The 24320-nt window shown below is 44.0% G+C and overlaps 1 protein-coding gene across 1 annotated transcript in view; it reads right to left on the reverse strand.

Moving 5' to 3' along the window:
* Fng (Fringe glycosyltransferase) overlaps nt 1–24320 on the reverse strand; it is a 101164-nt gene that overhangs the window by 15577 nt on the left and 61267 nt on the right. Inside the window, exon 6 of the mRNA XM_076435246.1 lies at nt 14680–14765. Coding sequence (XP_076291361.1) covers nt 14680–14765 — 86 coding nt within the window. The remainder of the gene's footprint in view (nt 1–14679; nt 14766–24320) is intronic.

The following is a 24320-nucleotide window of genomic DNA, read 5'->3' on the forward strand; positions in this document are numbered from 1 at the left end:
GAAAGTAATTAGGATTGTTTGTTGCGGGTGGAACGCGATAAACTCGGAGCTGTACACTCGGTGTAAACAGTATTCGCACACCCTCTGAATACGAATAACATTTTTAAATTGGACTTTTGGAATTTTTCCTTGAGGTGTTAGAATGTGGAGTTTTTTAAAAATTTGCTATTGTGGTCGCAATTGTGATGAAAAAATAAAGGTCACGATATATAAGTTCTCTATCTGTGGCATTCTACGTAATTTCTTCGTAATCGTGATGAATAGCAATTAAAAACAAAATTATTTACACATTACCTGAGAAACTAATCGTTAGACTGAGGATGTTTATGCAATTTTCAATTTTTGTAGACAAACTTTAAGAAATTGGTACAACAAACTAAATAAATAAGTGGTACACAAAATAAACAAAAATCGTGCTAAATTCTGTTGAATTTGATACTCCAGCATTTTTTGAAGATTTTGATAAGTCATAAATCCATAAAGATCCGCAGAGGCTACTAATCATACTAACATCTCAAAAAGAACTCACTCTTTTTTGGCGCAATTTTACGACAGGTATACGTTTCTTAAGTGGCGAACGACTAACTTGATCTCCTCGAATGTCTTCTGAATTATACGTTGTACAAAAGAGTTGTTTGTCGCAAATTTCTTTCGATGTATAGCGAAGCACTGTAAAGATTAGGAGATAAGAAACGAAGAAGTTCTCAGTTGCCCTACATCAAGTGGAAAAATTCACAAAAGACAGAATGACAGAGAGGCACAGAGGGAAGAAGAGAGGGGAGAGGTTGCGAGCTCCTTAATTTAACGGCATTCCACGCATGTAGATTAGTCGTGGAGCGTGCACCTGCCGCGGCACTGCTGTCGTCGTGTTCTTCTTTTTCGTCCTCTTCGTCCTCCTTGTCCTGTGTCCCCCTGTTTTCGCTCTCCCTCGTTCGGAAACTGGTTGTCCGCATTAAACCGAGTCCCCCCAGCATTTATTAAGCCCCGACCGGGATCGACAATCGACAATCGGCAATCGGCATCCTCCTCTATTCCTACGGCGCTAACGAATTTCCATCGATTATCCCGATAACGCGACCTATTCATTTTCGTTCGATACCTACGTTCCCGTTTCGCTCGGCCGATTCAAACGGAATCGGATAGACTCGAACGCCGCGAAACGGTGGAAACCGGGCACGCGAGTGTCACGCTCGTTAATACGCTCCGACACGCTTCGACGAGCTTGAAATTATTTTACGCGCCGCATCGTTCCTCGTTCACGGCCGCGAAGATTCAATTTACCGCGCGAGGGGCCCTATATACTCGTTAATGATTCCTGATTAGGGGAACCTGGACGATCGTGAACGTCGATCACGGCCGGATGACGCGTGCAGATTTTCGAGGAAGTGCGCCGCAGTTTGTTTCTTGCTCGGCTCTTGACGCGAACCTGGTTAATGTCTTTGGAAAATTAATTTTTTTCGATACGTTTTTAAGTTTGCGAGAAAGGTGTGCATTTTTTACAAGCATTCATTTAAACGTAACTGTCATACATATTAGATGCATTGTTTTTTAAATTATTTATTCAGTGATTTTTGGGTGTGAAGCACCTTAGCGTCTTCGGAAAATTCATTTCTCCGATGCGTTTTTCATTTTGCAAGAGAAGCGTGCATTTTCTACAGGCATCCATTTAAACGCAGCTTTCAGATACATTGTTTTTTAATTTATTTATTCAGTGATTTTTGGGTGTGAAGCACCTTAACGTCTTCGGAAAATGCATTTCTTCGACGCGTTTTTAATTTTGCAAGAGAGGTGTGCATTTTCTACAAGCATCCATTTAAACGTAGCTTTTAGATACATTGTTTTTCAAAATAATTTTTTCAGTGATTTTTGGGTGTGAAGCACCTTAATGTCTTCGGAAAATTCATTTCTTCGATGCGTTTTTAATTTTGCAGGAGAAGCGTGCGTTTTCTACAGGCATCCATTTAAACGCAGCTTTCAGATACATTGATTTTTAATTTATTTATTCCGTGGTTTTTGAGTGTGAAGCGCCTTAATGTCTTCGGAAAATGCATTTCGTCGAAGCGTTTTTAATTTTGCAGGAGAAGCGTGCATTTTCTACAAGCATTCATTTAAACGTAGCTTTTAGATACATTATTTTTCAAAATAATTTTTTCAGTGATTTTTGGGTGTGAAGCACCTTAATGTCTTCGAAAGATTGATTTGTTCCGTGCGTTTTTAATTTTGCAGGAGGAGTATGCATTTTCGATCTAATTTTGGAATCGATGGTATGAAAATGTGCAGATTGCAGCGGTTTTGTGGACAGAGGCTGCACTGTTTCGGAGGAACGATGGCGGCAGTGTTTCTCGAAATTGAAAAGCTCTTGTGGCTCCCGAGGGTATCGTTCCCGATCGGACCAATTTATTCTCGTTTTCTCGGACATACCGCGGAAGTCCAGCAGACAAATCTACGATAGGCGGCGAGCCTTTGAGACATTTGTCCGTCGGTGTTCTCTCACCGAATCGGAGAGGTGCCGGCCGATATACGAAGCTCGCTCGCCGAACTTGTGACTACCGGTCGCCGCTCTAATTGGCACGATTTATGTCCGGCGTGGCTCGTGCATCTCTCACCCCTCTTCCTCTCTCACTCTTTCTTTCTCTCCTCTTCTCTCCGGCGCTCTCATCGCTGCTCTTTCCCGAAATTTTTGTCCGATCCGAATCGGATCGAATTCTTCCCGAACTATTCGCTTCGAGGAACCAATTATCCACGGAAACGGTCAAAAATTATGGAGAGGAGCCCTTAGTCCTTCAGCAATTCCTTTCGAAATCAGACAGCCACTTTATTGCCGACTTTTAAGTGAATAATTAATGATCTAACGGTACGTTTGTAGGTAAAAGAGTCTAATCGTTCGAGGACCAGTCTCGGCATATAGACTGACACATTGAAATTGAGTTGAGACGAATATTGAATAAAGATTGAGAATTTTCATTAAAACTGATGGGAATTAATTTTTGAAGTACAGTAATACCTCCATAGTTGTTTGAATGACTGTCTCACCTAGGAACTCGGCTGAATCTACATGAAATCCCCATTGAACATCTGAGAATCTTAAGATTGATGGCAATTAATTATTGAAGTACAGTAGCACCTCCATAATTGTCTCGATGACTTTCTGACTTGGGAACTCGGTTCAATCTATGCTTGAAATCCCCATTGAACATCTGAGAATCTTAAGATTGATGAGAATTAATGTTTGAAGTACAGTACAACCTCCATAATTGTCTCGATGACTTTCTGACTTGGGAACTCGGTTCAATCTATGCTTGAAATCCCCATTGAACATCTGAGAATCTTAAGATTGATGAGAATTAATGTTTGAAGTACAGTACAACCTCCATAATTGTCTCGATGACTTTCTGACTTGAGAACTCGGTTCAATCTATGCTGGAAGTCCCCACTGAACATGATTAAATCTTGCGATTGAGAATTTACATTAAATTAATAGTAATTCATTTTCGGAGTACAGTACTGCCTCTCTAACAGTCACACAACAATTTTCCTAGATCCGAGGATTCTATTTCATTAAGATTGTTTTACTATCCAGTACTATAACATAGCTGAAGAATAAGATATTATATTCCATGCAGTTGTGATCGTCTCTACCAAGAAGGTACGTGCCGCTCGCCAACGAAGAGCACATTAAAATTGTTCGGACTTGATGAAATTGAACTTTCTCCAATTTTAGAGAAAGGAAAGTGGTAGGTTCTTTCTTTTGTACAGTAGGTACGAGTTTATAGCGACTTTCACGAGCCGGACAGTGCAACCGGAGATTTGAACAGGTCTCCGGTCTCTCGGTCACCTTGTTTTAGCTATCCGAGCGTGCACCTGCGCTTCCTCCTGGTTTTCTTAACGGTCGCGGGACCCCTCGTTGCATTGCAAATGCAACGAGGAGTGTGTGCGCGACCTAGCCTAACGAGCTTACTTTCCGTGCAGGCTTTATGATTTCTCTCGACGACGTCTCGGCGACTTCTCCCGTTTATCCCTATCTAATTCGAGACTTCCGCTTCTGAAATCGCTTAAGCTCGGCCGTCGACGATTCTGGTGACTAATGCGGACGTGGAACAGCCTCCGTTAATCCCGAGCTTTATCATCGTTTGTACAAATTGGACAAATCTCATTTACATTGACTTGTTCATAACTTCTTCGAAGAAGAAGAATGTTTATGTTTATTGTATGGTGTTGCATAATCTCTAAAGGCTGTATATCGACTGCGACAAAATAGAATTCCATTTAGATTTAAGGGATATTAATAATTTATAGAAGACATTTCGTTTTGTTCGAAGGGGTTAACTGTACAGGGTTCGGAAATTTTTTGAAATTATTTTCTATGGACGCGACGGTTCCAATGAAACTGTATTAAATTATATTTATTGTATATTTATAATACAGGGTGTCTCAGCGAAAGCAGACCACCTAAATACCTCCTTTATTTTTAATGACACGAAAAATATTTATGGCATAATTTAAATGGTATCGAAGGAGGAATATATCATAGAAGAATAATTTCTTTCATCGTTATTTTTTTATCGGGAGAACTTATTTTTTTTTATTCTATCTTATAGCGGCTGAAAAAATACATTTGTATACGCTTAAGTCATTAACAAGATCGAATAGAAACAAAAATAGTTTTCCCGATAAAAAAATAACGATGACCTTGAAAAAACTATGAAAAAATGACCGGACAAAAGAAAATTGTTCTTCCCAGATATTACTCATTCGATACCATTTAAATTATGCCATAAATATATTTTTTGTGTCATTAAACATAAAGGAGATGTTTAGGTGGCCTGCTTTGGCTAAGACACTGAGACACCCTGTATACATCAGAAACGGGCGAAAAGAAAAAAAATACATCTGGTACATTGCTGTTCATATATTCCAACAGTTTAGACAACTAAAATTTTTCGCCTTACGCATGATTTGAAAAATCGTATTTTGGCCTACTTTGGCTTACTGCACTGTGTGACGTAGCGACCGCGCATCGGTCTCAAACAGAGGGACGGATCATTCGCAACGGCTTCAAAAGCGGAGCTAAAACCGCGCGGAGGAGCGTGGTGGGGGGCTCGCATAAACAATTTCTTCTTCGCTGAAGGATTCCCCGGCGATTCCATGGTTTTCTCACGCTCGTTTCTCGCGTCGGTCGCCGAAAATTTCCGGGCTATGCGCGTCCAATTAGGAGGAATCCGTTTGCGTACGCGGGTCGCAGGAGAGCTCTCCTAATTAACGTTTTCCTGGAGAGTCGATCGGTGCGCGGCTAGAGGAGCCGGGCACACAGCTCCGGCGAAAAAGAAAAAAAAAGGGGGACCGAAGGGACGCGAAAATGAGGCCGCGGACGCCGCAGGAATCGAATCGCGAGTAACCTTGCTCCCCGGTGAGCGGAACAGAACAGAACAGAGCGGAGAAGAGCGGCGCAGAGACGGAGAGGATTCATTAGCGAATACCATCGGCGGATTCTCGAATCCGTAGGCCAGTCGCTCTCCCCGGTTCGGGTCTTTTTAATTGGCCAGATTAGTCCCGAAATCGCGTACCCTCTTTCTCCCCTCGGGAAGGACCTCTGCGATCCTTTTTTCGCCTGGGTCCTCCTCGTTCGTGGTGCTGGTTGTCGCCGCGTCCTCGTCCTCGTCCTCGTCGTCCTTTCGGCACCGCCGACACGGAATATCGGCCTCGTTAAAATACCTAAGGGCCACGACGAAATCGAAATTTCGGGGTTACAACAAAAGAGGGGGGCGACGTCGCGGAGGATTCTCGTCCTCTTCCCTCCAACAGCCTTCCGTCTTCGTCCGCAGCGCTAAATAATCCCAGACAGATTTCGCTGATTTCGCAGATCCTCTTCTCCTTTCTCCTCAATGGTCGCCACGCAATCGCTCCCGACATTCCCGGCGAGCCTCCCCCACCCCCGGAAACAGATTTCAGATCATTTCAAATAATTTTGAATGATTTTCCACGGTTTCTTACCGAGATCCTACACGTGTACTCAGAATCGCCAGATCGGGAAGTCGAATTGAGGAGAGTACCCCGTCTCTGCCAGTATCGGATTAGTCACGTGACATCGTGAAGAAACGCGTCACGTGGCAGTCGGGGGACAACTGATAATCTGGCGACCCTGCCTGTACTTCTGGGACCACTACAGGGGCAGTACTGTATTTTTGAAAATGATTTTCTCTCGGGAGTTACAATCAAGTGCGAAGTTAGAGAACTTTTCCGAGCATCTATAGAGACGTTGCTGTACTTTCAAATTCTCTCAACCTCGTAAACTCTTCAGCGATTCGAACGCTCGAGCTTTGAGAATAATTTCAAGTAAATCCCGCCCGGCATCTCACTTCCAGCAAAAAGCCGGGACAAGCAGAGAGGTATTACCGCGGTTCTAGGATCTCGATCGCTCGCGGATTCCACGTTGATTTTCCAATTACAAGCGTCGGGGACGTTAAGGAGGGCAATATTTCGCGTCGGGGACACGTCTCGAGGCCGAACGACGGACAGAATGAAGTCTCCTCTCGTCTCCCGGCAGAAACGAGGCGATCTCAAAGGGATCCTGACGCTTGTCTCCGAGCCCTGTCTATCGATATCGCGATCGACCATCCGGATGAAACTATCGGGCGGATCGTGAGCACGTACCGCCACTTCATTCGTCGATGGACGAGCCGGAGCCTAAGAAGATCGTTCCCGATCAGAAATGGAAGGAAACCCCGGGAGCACGGGACGGTGTGCGCCGCGCCGGGCTTTTGCTTTTGCTTGGTTTGTGCTCCTCGATCCTTCCCGAAGACACGACGCGACGGATCGATATCGATCGCGGCGAAGACGCATGAATGCCGGACGTCGTTACCGCTCGGCCGGAATTGAGACGTGCGCTTTACGATCCAGCCGGCTCGACTTTTATTCCGACAATAAAATCAACGAGCACTGCGTCTTCCCGGTCGCTTCTCATATGCCCCACCCCGCGGACAAATCAAATCTGCGAAATTCGAAATTGTAAACGTGTAATGCTTCTTGCAAATTCATTGCACGAACTTGTAATTGTCAACTTCATTGTCGACTGGTTAGAGACTTATTCGTATGTTGTGTATGACTAAAAGAAAAATCATGAAAAGAATTTGTTTTTGTTGACGTTTTGTGCATTTCATGAAAATGCATTTATGATGAAAAATTAAAAATTGAACCTATTAAAGAGGGAAGCAAATTCAATTTTTATTTTTATTGTGCATGAACATCCGCAGGTGGCCACGCATCTCGAGAAACACATTGATATTCATACAAGCAATAAATTTTGGTGGGGATCGTCGTCCATTTTTGCTTCTGAATAAATAAGGTTTTCGGTAGCGCATCTGTTCGCCGGATCCCACCATCGATCGAAACAAGACAAACAAACGCGTGTCGTCGAAATCCCACGGATCGAACCGCCGAAAAAAGGTGGGGGATGATGCACGGGTAAGGGGGTAAAGAGGCTGGAGAAGGGTTCCAGGGAGACGCTCGCGCTCGAGGATCTCTTTGATTCCATTATTGCTCGCCTAATTGAATTCCTCTGCGCGATCGCGGCCCTGTACATCTATAAACCCGCGGCTCGTGAAACCAATTTGGGCATTCCTACGTATACGTGTAGTACGTGGCCCGGCCGATCCGGTGATCTATAGATCCCGTGAACGACGCGCCGCATACCGGTGCCAGCTCGAAAATCCGCGGCCCTCGATCTCGGGAGACACGTGCACCCTTTGCCCTTTAATTGGTACCTGTCTTGTGCCATTTTATAACAATAATTCCGGTATACAAAAGCGTATTTGCAATAAGTTTAATAGACAGTTTAATAGAGTGTTGTTTGCAACAACTTGAATAGAAAAAATTAAACTCTGTATAATAACCACAGTGTCCAAATTTATAACGTTCAATTTGGGAAAGGATGTGATCGAATTATTTTCTCGATTAAATCAAATGGAAATTGTTTTATTAATTTCTGGCGATTATATTCAATGAAGAATAGAAAGAATAAAATGTCTGCAAGAGGTACTTTCGAAAATATGAATTACAAAATTGATAAATGAAGCCTTCATACATACATGTGAAGTGAATAAAAATTTTTTAAATTGATTGTGGATATAGAACTACAATGGCACCCACGAAAGAAGCCCTGAAATTTTTAATAAATATTGAAAAGTAAAGTGTTCGATCAAAAGGAGTATGTTTGTCGATTCTGTTCGCGTGATTTATTATTGTTTCGATTGCCAACATTTTTGCGAGCGTATGTAGGCGCATGTAGTGTGTCAGGAAATAATCGGAGGTTCATAAATCATGTTCCCCATGGTGTAAACGTTTTTCTAAGCTGTCGACGGCACGTTTATCGTCGCGACGAAGAAAAGATCCATCGAGGATCTAATTCCGTGCGCAGAAAAAGTTGAGAGTTTCCTCGAGGAAGACTCGAACCATGGGAAAATTCGAGGCGCGTCGAAAGGGGATCTTTAAATATCCAAACACGTGCCGATGAGATCCGCAGGTTGCGAGCCAAGTTCCTCGAAGATTTACGAACAGATTTTCAATCGATTTTATCCGAGGTGTCTCCAATTAAAATTAAAAATTCTATATAATTATTGAATACACATATATAAAGCAGTTTATAATGCAATTAGAGAGAGCGTTACCAATTACCAATATTGTGAATTGCCGCCAAAGTCTCCAACAATTATGTCCAACTTATAAAAATTGTTAAGATGAAAAATAAAAATCGAATTATAATAGGGTTCAGAGAAACTCGAATACAAATTACGAGGATAGTTAATCAAAATAGATTGAGAGAAACGGTCTCGGCGATTGGATTGACCGAAAAAGGAGGAGTCAGATCGAAATTCGAGTCGGTTCCTGTTCGGTCGTTAAGCCCCGTAACAAGGAAATGATAGAAACAGAGATATATTGCCCATGCGGAATCGAGTTTCCTGCGGTCGTGCGTGCACGTGGGTGGCAATCAGCCTCTGCAGGCCCATTGTGACCAGACCTGTTGCGTTCATCGTTAATTAAGACCCATCTCCGGGAGATTCACCAGAACCAGTCGTTGTCTCTCCTCGTCGCGCTCGATCGACTACCGATACATCGCAAAAATTCTCCTCGAGTTCCGATCGGCTACGCTATTAATCGCAATCGGGCTTCCAACCTGTCGATAAGCATTAATTAATTCCAATTGAGAAACAAAACTTCTACTTATCGACGCTTCAGTGGCTTCCTGGACATCTAAATTACTCGAGAACCAATCAGTCTCGGTACGAAAACCCTTTATTTTCAAATTTTTTAGTACATCGTCTACATTTTAGTTTGAAGCATGTATTAAGTATGCTTTGATCTCTGTAAAACCGCTTGGCTATCCCCACTGCGGATCTAATCGTTGGGCGGGGCTTGTTTCAGCCAATGGAAGCGTGACAACTTGCAGGGCGGAACTGAAGAGGCGGGGCTACTCGATGGGCGGGACTTGTCTCAACGAATAAAACGCAATTATTGTATTAAACTATGCAGATCGTTTAATATAATTTAATACAACTGTCGATGGTTTTATTCAACGAAGAATGGACCTACAACAGTACTTCTACAAGCAAGCTTAATATTTTTTCTCACTTCTACCCAGATATTATAAAATTTGTTTCACGGTTCGTGCGTCAGGACTTTTAATAAAATTGTGTCGGAACAAACGGAAACCTCCGCTTCCCAGGCCCGGACTACGCTAAAATCCAAAGTTGCCCGGGAGCTAATTAGCATCGCCATTAGAGCCGGTACGATTCCAGCGCGCCTCGAAGAAAGTAACAAGTTCGTAGTTGGAACGCAGCGAAGCGAAGATGCGAATAGGATAAGGTAGCGGGGATGGGGCGCGAGGACATTGTTCCACGGGTATAAGTAGATGGGTAGAGCGACGATCACGGTGTGTAGAGCAGGAAGCGCGGCCAAGAGCCGCACGGAGAAACCGTAAACGGATTTTTTTCAGCTATTAATAAGGTCCGCGATAGGAGGCGGCGATAATAGAAAATCACCGGCGAGTTACGATCGGCCGTGGCAGCTTTCAGTGCACCGTTATGAGCTCCTCGTGGACCTCTCGGCGTAAATAACGAACAGCACGGCCTGGAAATAGCTGCGAGTGACGCGATGCAACAGCGAGGGACCACTGCCTGCTGTCCAGCGTTGCGCGTCATTAATCACGAAATGCTCCGAGTAATAGTCCATCGGCGAAAATATTACTAAAGACAGGTCGGCGAACAAAAATTCCTCGGAACCGACGTTCTTGCTAAGCAAGTTTTCACGGTGTGATTATGCTGTCACGTTGACATTCGAGAGTAATATACAGTGTCTGTTAAAGCACTGTAATATGAGCCTTTTAATTGCTCGAACATATTTCATTCCTTGATACTCAAAATCGTTCGCTTTTCTTACTTTACTATCCCCACCATGCGACTAGCTAGTGGGCGGAGCCTGTTCTAGCCAATGAAAGGCAACTAGTCAATGGGCGGGGCACATTATAGTCAATGAAACACGCCTAACAGATAGGCGGTGCCTGTTTAACGTATGAAACGCAACTACTCAATGGGCGTGGTACATTGTAGCCAATAAAACATGCCCATTCGATAAGTGGAGCCTGTTCTAGCCAATAGAACGAAACTAGTCAATGGGCGGAGCACATTATAGTCAATGAACACGCCCATTCGATGAGCGGAGCCTATTCTATCCAATGAAACGCGACCAGTCGAAGGGCGTGACTTCCCGGAGCCACTATAACACAAAAGTTGTGTTTTACAATCTTCAAGTGCCAACAACACCACAACAAAAATCGAGAAAAATTCCGAAACCGCCGTAAAATTCTGCCAATAGATCCCAGAAGCTTTAGAAGCGGCAACACCATAACAAAAATCGATAAACCCTCTCCCACCCCCTCGTTCCTGAAAATCATCGAACTCCACAGGTTCCGGCGTCCCTTTTTCGCCGTTCTCCGTCGAGGAAGAGGAGGCAAGGGTTGGGGGGAAAAAAGTGGAGCATCGGATAGTCTTGAATCGAGTCGCGAGGACAGGAGAAAGGGGCAGGGGGGAGCAGAGTGGAGACGTCCCTGAATGAGAAAGCGGTTCGATGCACTTGCCACTCCTTTCCCCCTTCCCTCTCCATCCGATTGTGGCTGGCCCGTTGTTGTTCCGTGGACGTGTTGCAACACGAAAGGAACGAGTGTACAGGAGGCAGGATAATGCCAGGACCGTGTATACGCTGCGTGGACAAGAACGAACGGGAAACCCGGTGTATCGAAGAGGCTGTGGGGGCTTGACGATCGTTATTCGGCGAAAGGTGACCTCCCTCAGGTGACGGGCTTTTTTCCAGATACGTTCGTTACCTTCCGGACAATTCATTTGTACGAGGACTTGCCAAAATCTGCGCGACAAGACGGTATTATCGAGTTGATGGATGTGCGACGACACACTTCTCGCTCGATAAAATGGTAAGCAAAAATGATACGGCAAGATTCGAAAGGTTTTTTGAAAGGGGAGACTTCATTCTCCGAGTCCACGGTGGTTTTACTGTGGTAAAAAATTTTCTACACTGAAAATCTATGGTTTCTATTCTAAAAAGTTTCTATGGGGAAGATTTAGATTTTTCAGCATTTGTTTGACATATGTATGTAATCATTTTTCCCACGCGGTGGAGAAATTTTTTGGGAGAAATTGGGACAGCGCTATACGAAATTTATATATACTAATATTAATATAATATTAATAATATAATATTACTAATATAATATTGATAATATTAATATATTGATACAATATATTAATATAATTATATATAAAGTTATATGAAAGCTATATGACAGAGAAGATGTTATAGCGGTTTGAATATCAACGATTTTTAGGAGAGCATTTAGAGCTTTCATTTAGCACACCAGGGCAGTGATTTAGAAATAGTAGTAGGAATTCTAAGGGGAAGTAGTAGGTGTTTCAAATTGCCACTTTCTATCCACTCGATTAAGTGCAGCATACATTAAATATAACTCGTGTTGCAAGTATAATGTTCATACCTCGACATGCTGAATTATAAACGTGTACTCGTTTATAAACTAAAAGAATTAAGTTTCAACTTTCTACCCTCCCGACCAAATACAGCGTGAAGGAAGTGTAACTCGCGAGTCAAGTACAATTTTTTCATTTCAACACGCGGAAGTATTTAAAAAAGTACATATTCGTTTTCACTTTCTACCCTCTCGACCAAATGCAGCGTCGAGGAAGCGTTAGACTAGAATTGGGATTCGTAGCATTTGTAAATTCAAATTGAAAGCTAAAATTCAGATATTTATTCATAGATTTATTCAATAACATATTTCCCATTCTGTTCTGTGTTATTGAATAAACATATAAATAAATACCTTAGTATTATCTTCGATTCTTAATTTGAAAACGCTACGAGCTTTCTTTCCAACCCAATACAACTCGCGAGACAAGCACAATTTTTGCATCCGAATATGCCAAATTATAAAAACGTAATTCATAAATTGACCGAAGTCTAAAGAGAAGCAGCGTTCGAAATTGGGACTTTTTGTGCTCTTTCCGCACATAAATCTGCTCGGAGTGACAGGATGCAACGAGAGCAAAGAGAACGGGTCGTGAAAACGAGCAAACTGTAATAACGTTCCTTGAAATCGTGTTCTTCCTGTTGCCGTGCCACGTGGTTTCCGTTCTACCTGAGGATCGAGTAGCCCCGAGAACATGCGTCGACTCATCCTCGAGGATGTCGAACGAGCGCCCCTCCGATTAATCGTTTTCCTCGATTCGAGATTACCTGCCTGTTAATGATTCGACATAGCCGGTCGCTCTCTTCTCTTTAACCGGCCGATGAAATTATTGAGGTAGAAAGTTGTGCAAGACTGCCTGCTCGATCATGATTATTTTTCTTAGTCATCCTGGTTCTCGGCGGACGCACGCGTTGTTAGCCTCCGTTCTATCGATTAAATTTTACTCAAGCACTCTACTAACGACTCTAAGTCGCCACAAAAAATTTCCATGTTTCATCTAAATCGATTTTTACATTAGTGTGTACCTAAAAAATGGTTAAAAATTTAGTAATAAACTGTATATGCATAAAACGTTTACCGGGCGTTGTGAAACATTTTGGGTCGAGTGGTTCCGGAATTTGATGTCTGACATTTTCCGACGATGCAAGTGGAAACAGACACTTGAAAATCCGTGGTCAGACGAACGTGCATTAAATCTGGATCTACTCGGAACGTACATTAAAATTGCAAAATGAAAAATAAACATTTTCTACCTCGCCAATCAGCATTTGTTTCGTTGTTCATTTTCATTGTTAAAATGTTCTAGAGAATACAGCGTATGTTATTTTAATTTTGGTAGAACCAGGAAAAAAATTATTTTCTCCTTTTCAGCGCATTTTAATATAAGCGTGGATTTTAAAAAGTTGCTTTCTTATATATTAATAATCTGGATACGTTGAAAGTAAATACACGGAGCAATGACGCAACAAACATTAATATGCGCGTTTTGTCGGAACCCGCGAGCCAGCACGCGACCGGCATAATTGCGCGGATAAAATCGAGGATAATTGGAATAAGAAGATCGCGGTTCTCCGAACAACATAATCGTTCGCCCGTAGACAGTGTCCATTAATAATCCAAGATTTGCAAAAGCGGATCGCAGAGGGGACGAGCGATAAGAGAGGCCTGGATCGGAGACAGTCCACTTACGGCTTAATGACGCGCGATCAGGATTGTTGATCGCGACGTCGCGAGCTATGCGCGTTATTATCAATAAGTTCGTCTCGAGGATCAATTCTTCGGGGCCGGGAGTTCGCGTCGGGGCTCCGGCTGACTATGGGGGCCCCCGCCCCCTCGTAAATCATTATTTATGTCGTCCACAGTGGCCGGTCGTGTGTTTGTTCTCGGTTCTTGCGCCCCTCTCGATCCTACATTGGCCTCGATCGAGCACAACGGCCGATCGACAACGATAGAAATCACCGATCCAGTTTTTTCCCCGGCGAGATTTAATGTCCCATAGTGATCCCCGGCTTCGTATATTATTTTACGCTTGCGTGCACTCCGCGCCGCGCCGATAGAACTGCATTCGATGCATTCGTTGTGTCGCAGTCGCAGTGCGCCGCGATAATGTAGACTTTTTATGACCGACGCGGACCTTGGCTAACAACGCTCGACTTGTAATCCTTTTTTTCATTTTGCTCCGTTTACTCTCGCCGCTCTTACTTCGACTTCGTGCACCTTTATTCTATTCGCCGGCGTTTTTCCGCTACACTTCTTGCACGTTGTTCGACTCGCTCTAATCGTGCTCTGGTGACTTTAGACTGCGGATTTTATGCATTCATGGTAAAATGGATAGGTAAAATAATAACAGTAAAAAGAAATTTAACGGTGTCGTTATATATATATATATGTATATATATCGCCATTAGCATATTCAAATTTATTAAAGGAAGACATTTTTATTTCGCTCGCAGTCTAGGTGTTTCAGTCCCTGTTCAATGGCGGAGTTGTGTCACAAAACTATCGAACACAGCTTATTCGAACCATGTATAAGATGGATGAAAACGAAAAATTATTCTAAATAACGATGCTTCAGTCAGCCTCGCAGCTAGTTGCTTCTCACTGATAAACATGAGAAAAATGATTGCACTTACCCAGCGACAGGCGTCATCTTCAGCGCCAGCGCCCTGCTGATGCAGAATCCTGCGCCTCCGGTCGCGAACCAGAATTTCACCTTTTGCTGGAACAGAAAAAACCGAGCACGGTTCGTTAGCGTTGAACCAAGTCGATCAGGGTCCGAGAGCCAGGTGATCGATCGTCCCCCGGCTGGTTGATCGATCGCCCGGCTACCGATTGCGTCCGTCGATCACTTTGCCTTTGATTGGCTCTGCGATCGATCGCGCCTCCGTTAGTTTTCTCATTCTCTCTCCATCTCAACAATTCTCAACAATAAAGAAAATCAGTCGTAAGCTGGATCCATTCCTGATCCATAATTGTAAAATTGACTCCGCACTCTATGTAGGAGTCTAAAGGATCAGCAAAAAAAAAAATGGATCTAGACTAGTCTTCCTCGGAGGCGTCCAAAGTTCAGACAACTCGGCAGATCTCTGCGGCAAAGCATCCACCTAAATTCCTAACCTCCGGTCCGATGGTCCAGCATCGATCGCTGAGCTAGACGGAGAGCAACGTCCCGTTTAGGCGAGCCGTTTAGTAAAGGACTGGCAAGAAACCGCGAGCTGTACAGAGAGTTACGAGCGTGCCAGTCGATTTCTGACCGATCGACATACCCCGGGGGCCATTAGAGCTGGACGCCTAGGCGATACTATCTCTGAACTGGTCCGCGAGCTGCTCCTTTCTAGGCGTGGTGCACGCCGGACAGTGTGCACGTGCGTCGCACAGGACAATGTTTGCTGTACCCGCGGCAGACCGAAATCTTTCGATCTAGGACTTGCGCAATCTGGCGCTGCACGTTGCGCAATGGTTTCGTGAAAAGTGTCCCCTCGAGAGCTCCGATCGATTGATTTTTCGTTTCGAGCACGTGACTAGCAGCTCGTTGCCCAAGTCCGGAGCCATAAATCGCGTTCGGTGTACAGGAAGCAATTCTGTCGAGACAATGGGTCTTTTTCAGTTGTCATGGTTTAGGTCTTGTTCCTTCATGATGGAAAAACGATAGCCAGTCAGCTGGAATATTGACGATGAGGATCAACCGATTTTTGTTTCTAGCGTTGTGACACCCTGGTCATTAAATATGGAAAAGGTCTTTTGTGTTCTAGCAGAGGAGATTGCACAGATTCGATCCTATGCAGTGTTTTCATCGACAACTATACCAATCTGGTCCAGGTTCAGTTTTGTAAGTCCTGTGCATTAAAATTGTCCTAGCAGAGAAGGTTTTGTAAAGACTCACCACTAATCCCGTGCAACAACCAAACACAACAATACCGAATGACTCCCAGGTGATCAGGTAGCTAAAAAAGTGCCTGATCCTCTTTTCCATCGACAAAATCAATCAGAACGTGATACACTGTACACAGTATCCTCTAATCGATGCAACCGTGCGTTAGTCTCGCAGTTTATCTGCAGTGGTCCAATTTTACAGTTACATGCGAACCAACAACCGATTCACTTAGGCCAGGGATCGCTCCGGATCCTGAACCTCCGAGGAACTTTCCAGGCATTTGTTTTTCCTCTAGAAGATCAACCAAAAGAAACCTGCAATTGCTCAGCGCAGTTAGGCCTCCCCTCAGAGTGGTATAAAACTAAATCACCGGGGGACGGTGTTAGGGGATGATTGCAGGTTGCCGACGGCCACCGTGGATATCTCGGGGGCAACACAGGAAGCTGGAACAAGGTTCGAATCGGTCGGAACACCGGTTACCGTTTCCGTGGTCGCTTTGTCCACCGGTTGGCGGGTTCAGCTGACCCCAGAATTCCGCGCGAGCCTCGTGGCTTCTCGTGACTGTCGCGAGCGTTCCGTTGTGTTATTCAAATGGGGGCCAAAGGGAGCGAAAGGGAGCCAAACGGAGCCAAAGGGAGCCAACGACCAAAGAAAGACGGAAAGGGAGGAAGATCGAAGGGCCTCCCTCCTTGTACAGCCGTCGAAGATGCTATCTAAGCCCACCCCAATCGGCCGTGTATATCTAATGCCTTCGTGAGGTCCTGTCTTCCTGTTACAGCGTCTACTTTAAGGATCACCCTCGATCGACGACAACTACAACCCTCCCTCTGCTATCCCGGAAACCTGTTGCTTCTTCTTCGCCGCAAGAGCTTCGACACTGACCAGATTTGTTCGTTTCTTAACAACTTAAAGGTATCTTATTTCTCGAGTATCTTCGTCCTGAAGAGAAGCTGGCGATTTCTTCGTAAAATCGTTTCCAGTAATTGCTACAGATTTTTATTTTGCAGTCTACCCGTCCTTCCCCGAAGAAAGTGCACGACCGAAGAAACCAGACAGAATTCCCGCGGGAAAAGTGAAAGGAGGCCCTGGGCGACACCTGGAGGACGCGTCCGTCCTCGGTCAACGATTTTTAATGATGTTACTGGCGCAGGTATCCAGCAGCGATCGCTGGATCCCGAGGAATCGCGCGGCTCGCTCGCAGTATAGATCCTCCTGGAAGATTGCTCCTCTGACTAATTACATTCCGAACCCTAACTTCGAAAGGGTTGGCTCCGGAGGAGAGGAGAGAAGGGAAGGGGAGGGGAGGGGAAGAGAGGCGATTATACGATCCTATATCCAATTACCTAGCGACGATTGGCAGCGATCCGAAGATAACTTCGGCTCTCTGATTGCTGCTCCCACCGTCGGCTGCTTTACTCCCTTATCGCGGGCAAGTTTAACGGGAGCTGGTCCTCCAATTAGGGGATCCTGAAACACTTTTCAGGGAAAACCGAGTCTAGACGGTGTGCGTGTGTCCGTGCGACCGCTCCTCGTGCTTCGAATCGCTTTCGAAGCTGTTGCGATCGTCGAACTCTGTTCAGTTACGCCAAGTTTCGGAACTATGGCCGATTTCTTGCAATTTATGGCCGGGTGTATGTACTGCGGTCGTGGTAGGGGTTCGCGGGTATCACGAGGATCGTTATGCATTTAATTTGTACACCCTAGGGTTCTTAAAAATGCCGGGACCATTTAAACCCAATATATCAAAGGCATCACTATAAGGACTGGTTCTAGGTAAAATATCATGAAAAATATGTTTCAAGAAATTTCACCTACCATTTTATGAAGCGTCCCGATTAGAACAATAGGGGTGAATGCTTTATTGGACCTTCTAGTATAGGATTCGAGTAATTGTCAGCTTCATTGAAGCATCTAGTTTAAAAGAACAAATATTAGGAGCTTCATTGAACCATCTGATTTAGAACAACGCCCATTCAAAGCTTTATTGAACCTTCTAGTATAGGACTCGAACAACTGTCAGCTTCATTGAGCCATCTAGTTTCCAACAATGTCTATGGAAAGCTTCATTGAACCTTCCAGTTTAGGACAGTAGCAACTAGGAGCTTCCTTGAACGTTTGTCGAACCCTTAATCCAGTTTAGAGCAATACTTTTTTACTGCCGTCTATTAGATTTTATTTAACCGGTAATGCTGAACACAAAGAACATCGACGCACAGAACTGCAGTCAGAAGAACGCGAGACAGAAAAAGCTTCGAGAGTATCGACATAAAGAAAAGGAACTAATTATCCATCAGCCAGGCTACAAATGGAGGAGTATCGATGAACTCGCAGGAAGAGCAGAAACAATTACAATGATAGAGGAAAGGGGTGTATCCAGGGAGTAAAAAGATCGCACCGCTGGAATATTGAAATATGGAGGGGAGAGGAGGTAAAGACGAGGGAAATAATGATGGAAGAAGAGGTAAGTGAAGACGAGATGATCTGCCGCGCCACGTACGCTACCTCCATTACTTCGACATTATTATACCTGCAGGTTGATATCGCACCGCTCCGATGGCGGAATGTTCGTTTTGCAGAGGCTCGCATCCGCCGGGGGTTTTGCCGATCTTATTATTTCGCCGGTGTTCACGTGTATGCGTATCGGTCCCGTTCGCAGCACGTGGACACTCATGCAAATCGACTTCGCCGCTTGTCCGCAATTATCGTTCATTAATATTCCCGGCCGATAACAACACGGGCCTATCGTCGTTGCCGATGGCCAAGCGAAACCGGAGGAATTCCGGCGGAAACGTGTCCTCTCTCTCTCTCTCTCCCTTTCACTTTATCTCGATCTCTATTCGTTCTCTCTTTCGACGATCCGATCGCGGGGACGCTAGTCTTCTGCTCTGTCGCTTTACGGCGACGATAAGATCGGAGTTTTACGGGGTTGCCGGGTAAATTAGCGGACGACGCACCCTGTGACAGGTGTTCGCCGGTTCCCGCGTGTCCCCAGCAGAAATATCCCCATAAATTGTTTGATCAGTTGCTATCGTCGTCTGTGTTTATCTGTTGGTGGATCGTAGTTTTCCGATTGAGAGCAAGAGAGATTTTTCAGTCTGTCTCTCTCTCTCTCTCTCTCTCTGCCCGACCCGATCTCTCCGCAGACAAGAGAAGTCGTAAAACGAGGGCCTGAATGACACGGCGAGTAATATCTGATGAAGAGTGGGTGGCTGCCGCTCGATATATTAGGACTAATGAACAGATTAGAGACCCCGATATCGCTCGAAGCTCTACGGATACGCGAGATGTCGTGCTGAGACGTCCGAGACGCTCTTCAAGCTAAACTTTCATTAAAAACTATCCGTCCGTCTGTATCGGCCTTTATCATCACGCTCTGCGAATTATTGCTTCTTGTGTTTCGCATTTATTTACTTCGAACAAGAAATTTGCCCACTTACTATACAGGGTGTTTCGTTTAAAACAGGACACCTAAATATCTCGTCTATCTCTGAAAATACAAAGAATGCTTCTAAAGTAATCTGAATGGTTTCAAAAGACGAATCAGATGGAAGAATCGTTTCTTATAAATTGTAATTTTTTAATTGTTTTTTCAAGGTCACTCGTGTTTTTTACGTATATACGCACATTTTCTGTTGTATGTTATAGCAAACGTTATTGTGCATTCATCCATGTTCGCTGTAACATACAACAACAGAAAATGTGTGTATATACGTAGAAAAAAAAAACACCAGTGACCTTGAAGAAACTATTGAAAAATTACAATTTGTAAAAAATGATTCTTCCATCGGATTCGTCTTTTGAAACCATTTAGATTACGTCGGAAACATTTTTTGTATTTTCAGAGATAGAGGAGATATATTTAGGTGTCCTGTTTTAAACGAAACACCCTGTATGATCGTTTTCTATCTAAAAAATATCCGCGGCAGTACTTTCGGATTTTGAAAGCTGGGGAAAATTAAATAACGGCCTTTAAACAAGATTTGTAGTACTTGGATAAAATTATATTCTCGTTGAGTTCATAGTATGTATCCTCTATTGGAGTTTTCCATGATTAATTAGACTGCGGATTTTGTGCACTCGTGACAAAAATGAGTAGGCGTAATGGAAAAGAAAAGGAAGATAAAAAGAATTTAAAAACATACGGGTGTATTGTTTCTAGACTATCGAAGTCATTGGAGACAGAAGAAAAATTTCTACGCGGTTCCTGTTCCTTGCAATCGACGAAGAGAGAATGTTTATTTTGCGTTATTTATTCTTTGTCTCTTCTTTAGTTTCCCATTTCCGAGTCGCATGAGCTTGGTGCACGCATGCGTTCGTCCGTTTTGCGGCCTCGGGGGCCGTCATGGGTCACGAGCACGCGTCTATGGCCTCGTATCTTCTATCCGAACGTTTCTGCTTGCCTCGCCTCGCTCTGCCTCGCTTGTTCCATGCTCACCTGTCCTCTTTCCCCTGGTTTCATTAGTCGACCGATAAGTCGGCTAACCGAGAGCGCGCGCGCGCTATCGGCGAACGCTTCCTGGTTCGGTTCTGCTTTGCTATAGCACCAGGATCCCCCTCGTGGCGTGGCGAACCTAACCGAGGCCGCTGTCGAATTATGCGGATCGCTCGATTGGGCTTGGTCGGACGCGCGGAATGTTCGCATGGGTGCGAATAACGGCACCGAACGGGCAGAAGATAGAGAAGCCTGAATGCATGTGCTGCGATGCGTGCAGTGATCTGCCATTTTTGATAGCCGCTCTTCTATGCAACTTCCAGGATTCTATTTCACTTCGAACTTCGGTCTGTTCAGAATGTTCAGTCGGGTTTCTGATCGGGAGAAGTCTGCTCGAGTTTAAGGGATGATCCTCTGGGTCTACTTCGGGAGTTGGAAGACGTGTCTTGCATGATGGGAATTCGGAGATCTTTAAGAATGGAGGATGGAATCTATGATTCTGGAGAGTACCAATTCTTTAGGAGTGGGATGATGGATATAGTGAGAGGAAACTTCACGATTGGAGATTCTTTGATTCAGAAATGAATCATACAATCATGATTGGCAGGGTTAGTGAACTATCTTGTTCGGAACAACAGAAATTAAAAGCGTTATTGAATCTTCTAGTATAGGAGCCTAACATCTGGCAGCTTTATTGAGCCATTTAGATTAGAACAAACATTTTATAAACCGTCCAGATTAGAACAATAGGGGTGAAAACTATTAATCTAGTTTAGAACAATAGCTACCGAACATTTTATGAACCGTCCAGATTAGAACTATGGGAGTGAATGCTTTATTGGGCCTTCTAGTATGGGATTCGAGTAATTGTCAGCTTCGTTGAGCCATCTAGTTTCCAACAACGTCTATGGAAAGCTTCATTAAACCTTCTAGTTTAGGACAGTTCCTACTAGAAGCTTTCTTGAGCGTCTGTCGAACGCTTGATCTAGTTTAGAACAATAGCTAAAACATTTTATGAACCCTCCAGGTTAGAACAATGGAAGTGAATGCTTTACTGGACCTTCTAGTATGGGATTCGAGTAATTGTCAGCTTCATTGAGCCATCTAGTTTCCAACAACGTCTATGGAAAGCTTCATTGAACCTTCTAGTTTAGGACAGTCCCAACTAGAAGCTTTCTTGAACGTTTGTCGAGCCTAGTACCTTGGAACAAGAATAAAGAAAAGGTTTGTTGAACCTTCATCGAACTCTTGAAATTAAATCTTATAAGCTAGGCACAGTAGCGATCAGGAAATGTTGAAAGTTGAACATTGAAGCACAAGTACCCCGGTAGAAAAATGCACAGTGTGCCCATCGATAAACAGGATAGCCTGCAATCAAGGAACGGAATCCACAATTTCTTCATCTCGCAACCATAGAGAATCGTTCGCGAGAAAACCAGCTGGCAATTACGCTTATTTACGCGCTAGGTTCGCGAACGGAAAATCGCAACGCTCGTTTCCTCGACGTTTCATAGCGTTTCCTTGAGCGCGCCTGGTGTTTCATTAACTGGATGCGTTACGATCTGTCGATTATAGGCGCTCGTACGCAACCAAGTCTCTCTCTCGTCTGGTGCTCGAACCCTCGAAGCTACCTACACCTGTAATTAGGAACTGTATTGTTCGGTTGGGATTGCACGCGTGACCCGTGACGACCGGACCGGTACACTTACCGCCTCGTAGCGCATCCCAGTGCATCGCGGTGCAATCCGGTGCAATGCAGCGAAGATCTTCCTCCGGAAAGTTATTACACCGAATACAATGGGTAGGAAGTTAATCGGATTAGAAGACGGCTGCCATTTCCCGAGATTGAATTCCCGGCGAGATGAATCGCCGCGATTTCGTGGAAACTGCCACCGGGAATTCTCGCGCGCCTAATGCCCCTCGGGAATTGCTAACGTTGCCGAGATCCTGGTGCTGGAACTTGATACTCGCGTCGGTGTGGAGAACTGAAAAGTATTTTTTCCGAGGAAAATTGAGGGAACGATAGTTGAAACGATTGCCTTCCTCGTAAGGAACGACGACAGCGTTTTCACTGCAACTTCGAACATTTTTCTGGACTCGACAAGTGAAGGGATCAGGATAAAAAAAATACAGAAGTGTTCCTCAACCTTTGTTTTAACAGAGAAAAATATTTCCGTGGGAAAACTGGCGAGGTCACGCGGTCGGGTAAATAATGTTGCTCGCGAGGCGCGATGACGGATAAAATGTCGAGCATTTCCAAGGAAGGGGAATTTTCGCAGATTTTCTCAGAGCGATGGGGCTCGCAGCACACCTGGCGCGCGGATGCACCGGTGCATCGCTGGAGGTATAGCACTGTGGTTCTGCGGCCTAACGGCGAGTTAATCCGAAAGGTTAATCGATCGGCCGATCGGGAAGAGAGCGAGCGAGCGCGCGCGGCAAAGAGAGCACGCCGAGAGAGAATGTTCTTACGGAGTTGCGAGGGAGCACGTGTGCGCTCGTTGGTCAAGGTTGCAACCGTGAAAAACTGGCCACGCCCGGCACACACCGTGGATCTATCGCGGTGGATCGACGGGGATCGAGATAGAGCGGTGATTGACGGTGGAAAAAGGAGGATCTCGCGGCGCGGTCGAGAAATTAATTGCCGCGTTGTCGGGAGGCGGCGGACCGCGAAGAAAAGGGGAAAGGGAGAGAATGAGAAAGAGAGAGAGAGAGAGACGATGTGCAGCTTAATGGAAGTAATTTAACGCGGAATATTGTATACCGCGGGTGCGCTGTTTAAATTAGCACCTAAATCGTTTAAAATGATTGATACGTGTGCAGGCGGCGGGATTTAATCTCGGCCGGACTCCGGCCCGGTGCTCGTTACGCGAATCATCCGTTCAATCAGATCCTGACGCAGTTTGGTGGACGCTACAGTCATTTGGTAGGGAGATGCGCGACCGAAAACTACCATCGAATCACTCTTTTTTTATCGACGCTTTGTTTCGTTTGTTATCTGCGTTCCCACCGACACCTGCGGTTTATCTTGTCACTTGCGTTTCCACCGGCAGCTGCGTTCTGTCTCATTGCTCGAACTGCAGCTTATCGTTTGCATTCCTCCTGGAAATTGTATTTTATTGCTTGCATTTCTGCTGACTGCTAGGTTTTAGTTTATTGCAGCTCGCTTCACTATTTTTCCTTATTATGCTACATCCTTATTCCTTTCACAATCGATTATTACTTTGTATATTATTTTTTCTAGATATGTACTTCATTTTATTTCTGACTTGTGCTAATTCAATTACATTGTATTTCAATTATATAGTAATTCAATTACGTCGTAACTGAATTACATAATTCAAACCTTTCAATTAATTCAATTACTAAGTATTTCAATTAATTCAATTGCCAAGTATTTTAATCAGATGTGTAATTAAAATACAATATAATTGAAATACAATATAATTAAAATACATCTCTCCAAATTACAGCCCAGAACTTTGAAGAAGTGCGATATATTTTTATGCTTTTCTTTCATATACTTGTCTAGTGTCTGTGCGGCGTAGTTTTTATTCCTCGTCCTCGTTCATAATACGTAACGCTATTTCATGTTTATGGTTGAAATTTAAAAAATGTGTAACTTAGAAGTTATTTCTGTTCAGATATTATAAATTTATAAATAATAAATTCCTTCTGTTTGAAACCTTCACATGGATTTTTCAACCTCTTCTTACCAATTACTTTATTATTCTTTAATTTTTAATTTAATTACATCGTAATTCGTAATTATTGTAATTTAATTACTAAGTATTTTATAATTGTACTCCAATTACAAATATGAATTACATTGTAATTTAATTGAATGAAGATCTGCATTATAAATTAAAATATAACTGAATTACAACGTAATTCAATTACTTCGTAATTATAATTCCTGGAGTAATTCAATCGTAATTCTGCACAACTCTATTTTATTTATACTACTCGAG

Source organism: Lasioglossum baleicum, chromosome 12 (assembly GCF_051020765.1).
Source record: "Lasioglossum baleicum chromosome 12, iyLasBale1, whole genome shotgun sequence".
Classification (NCBI taxonomy): domain Eukaryota; kingdom Metazoa; phylum Arthropoda; class Insecta; order Hymenoptera; family Halictidae; genus Lasioglossum; species Lasioglossum baleicum.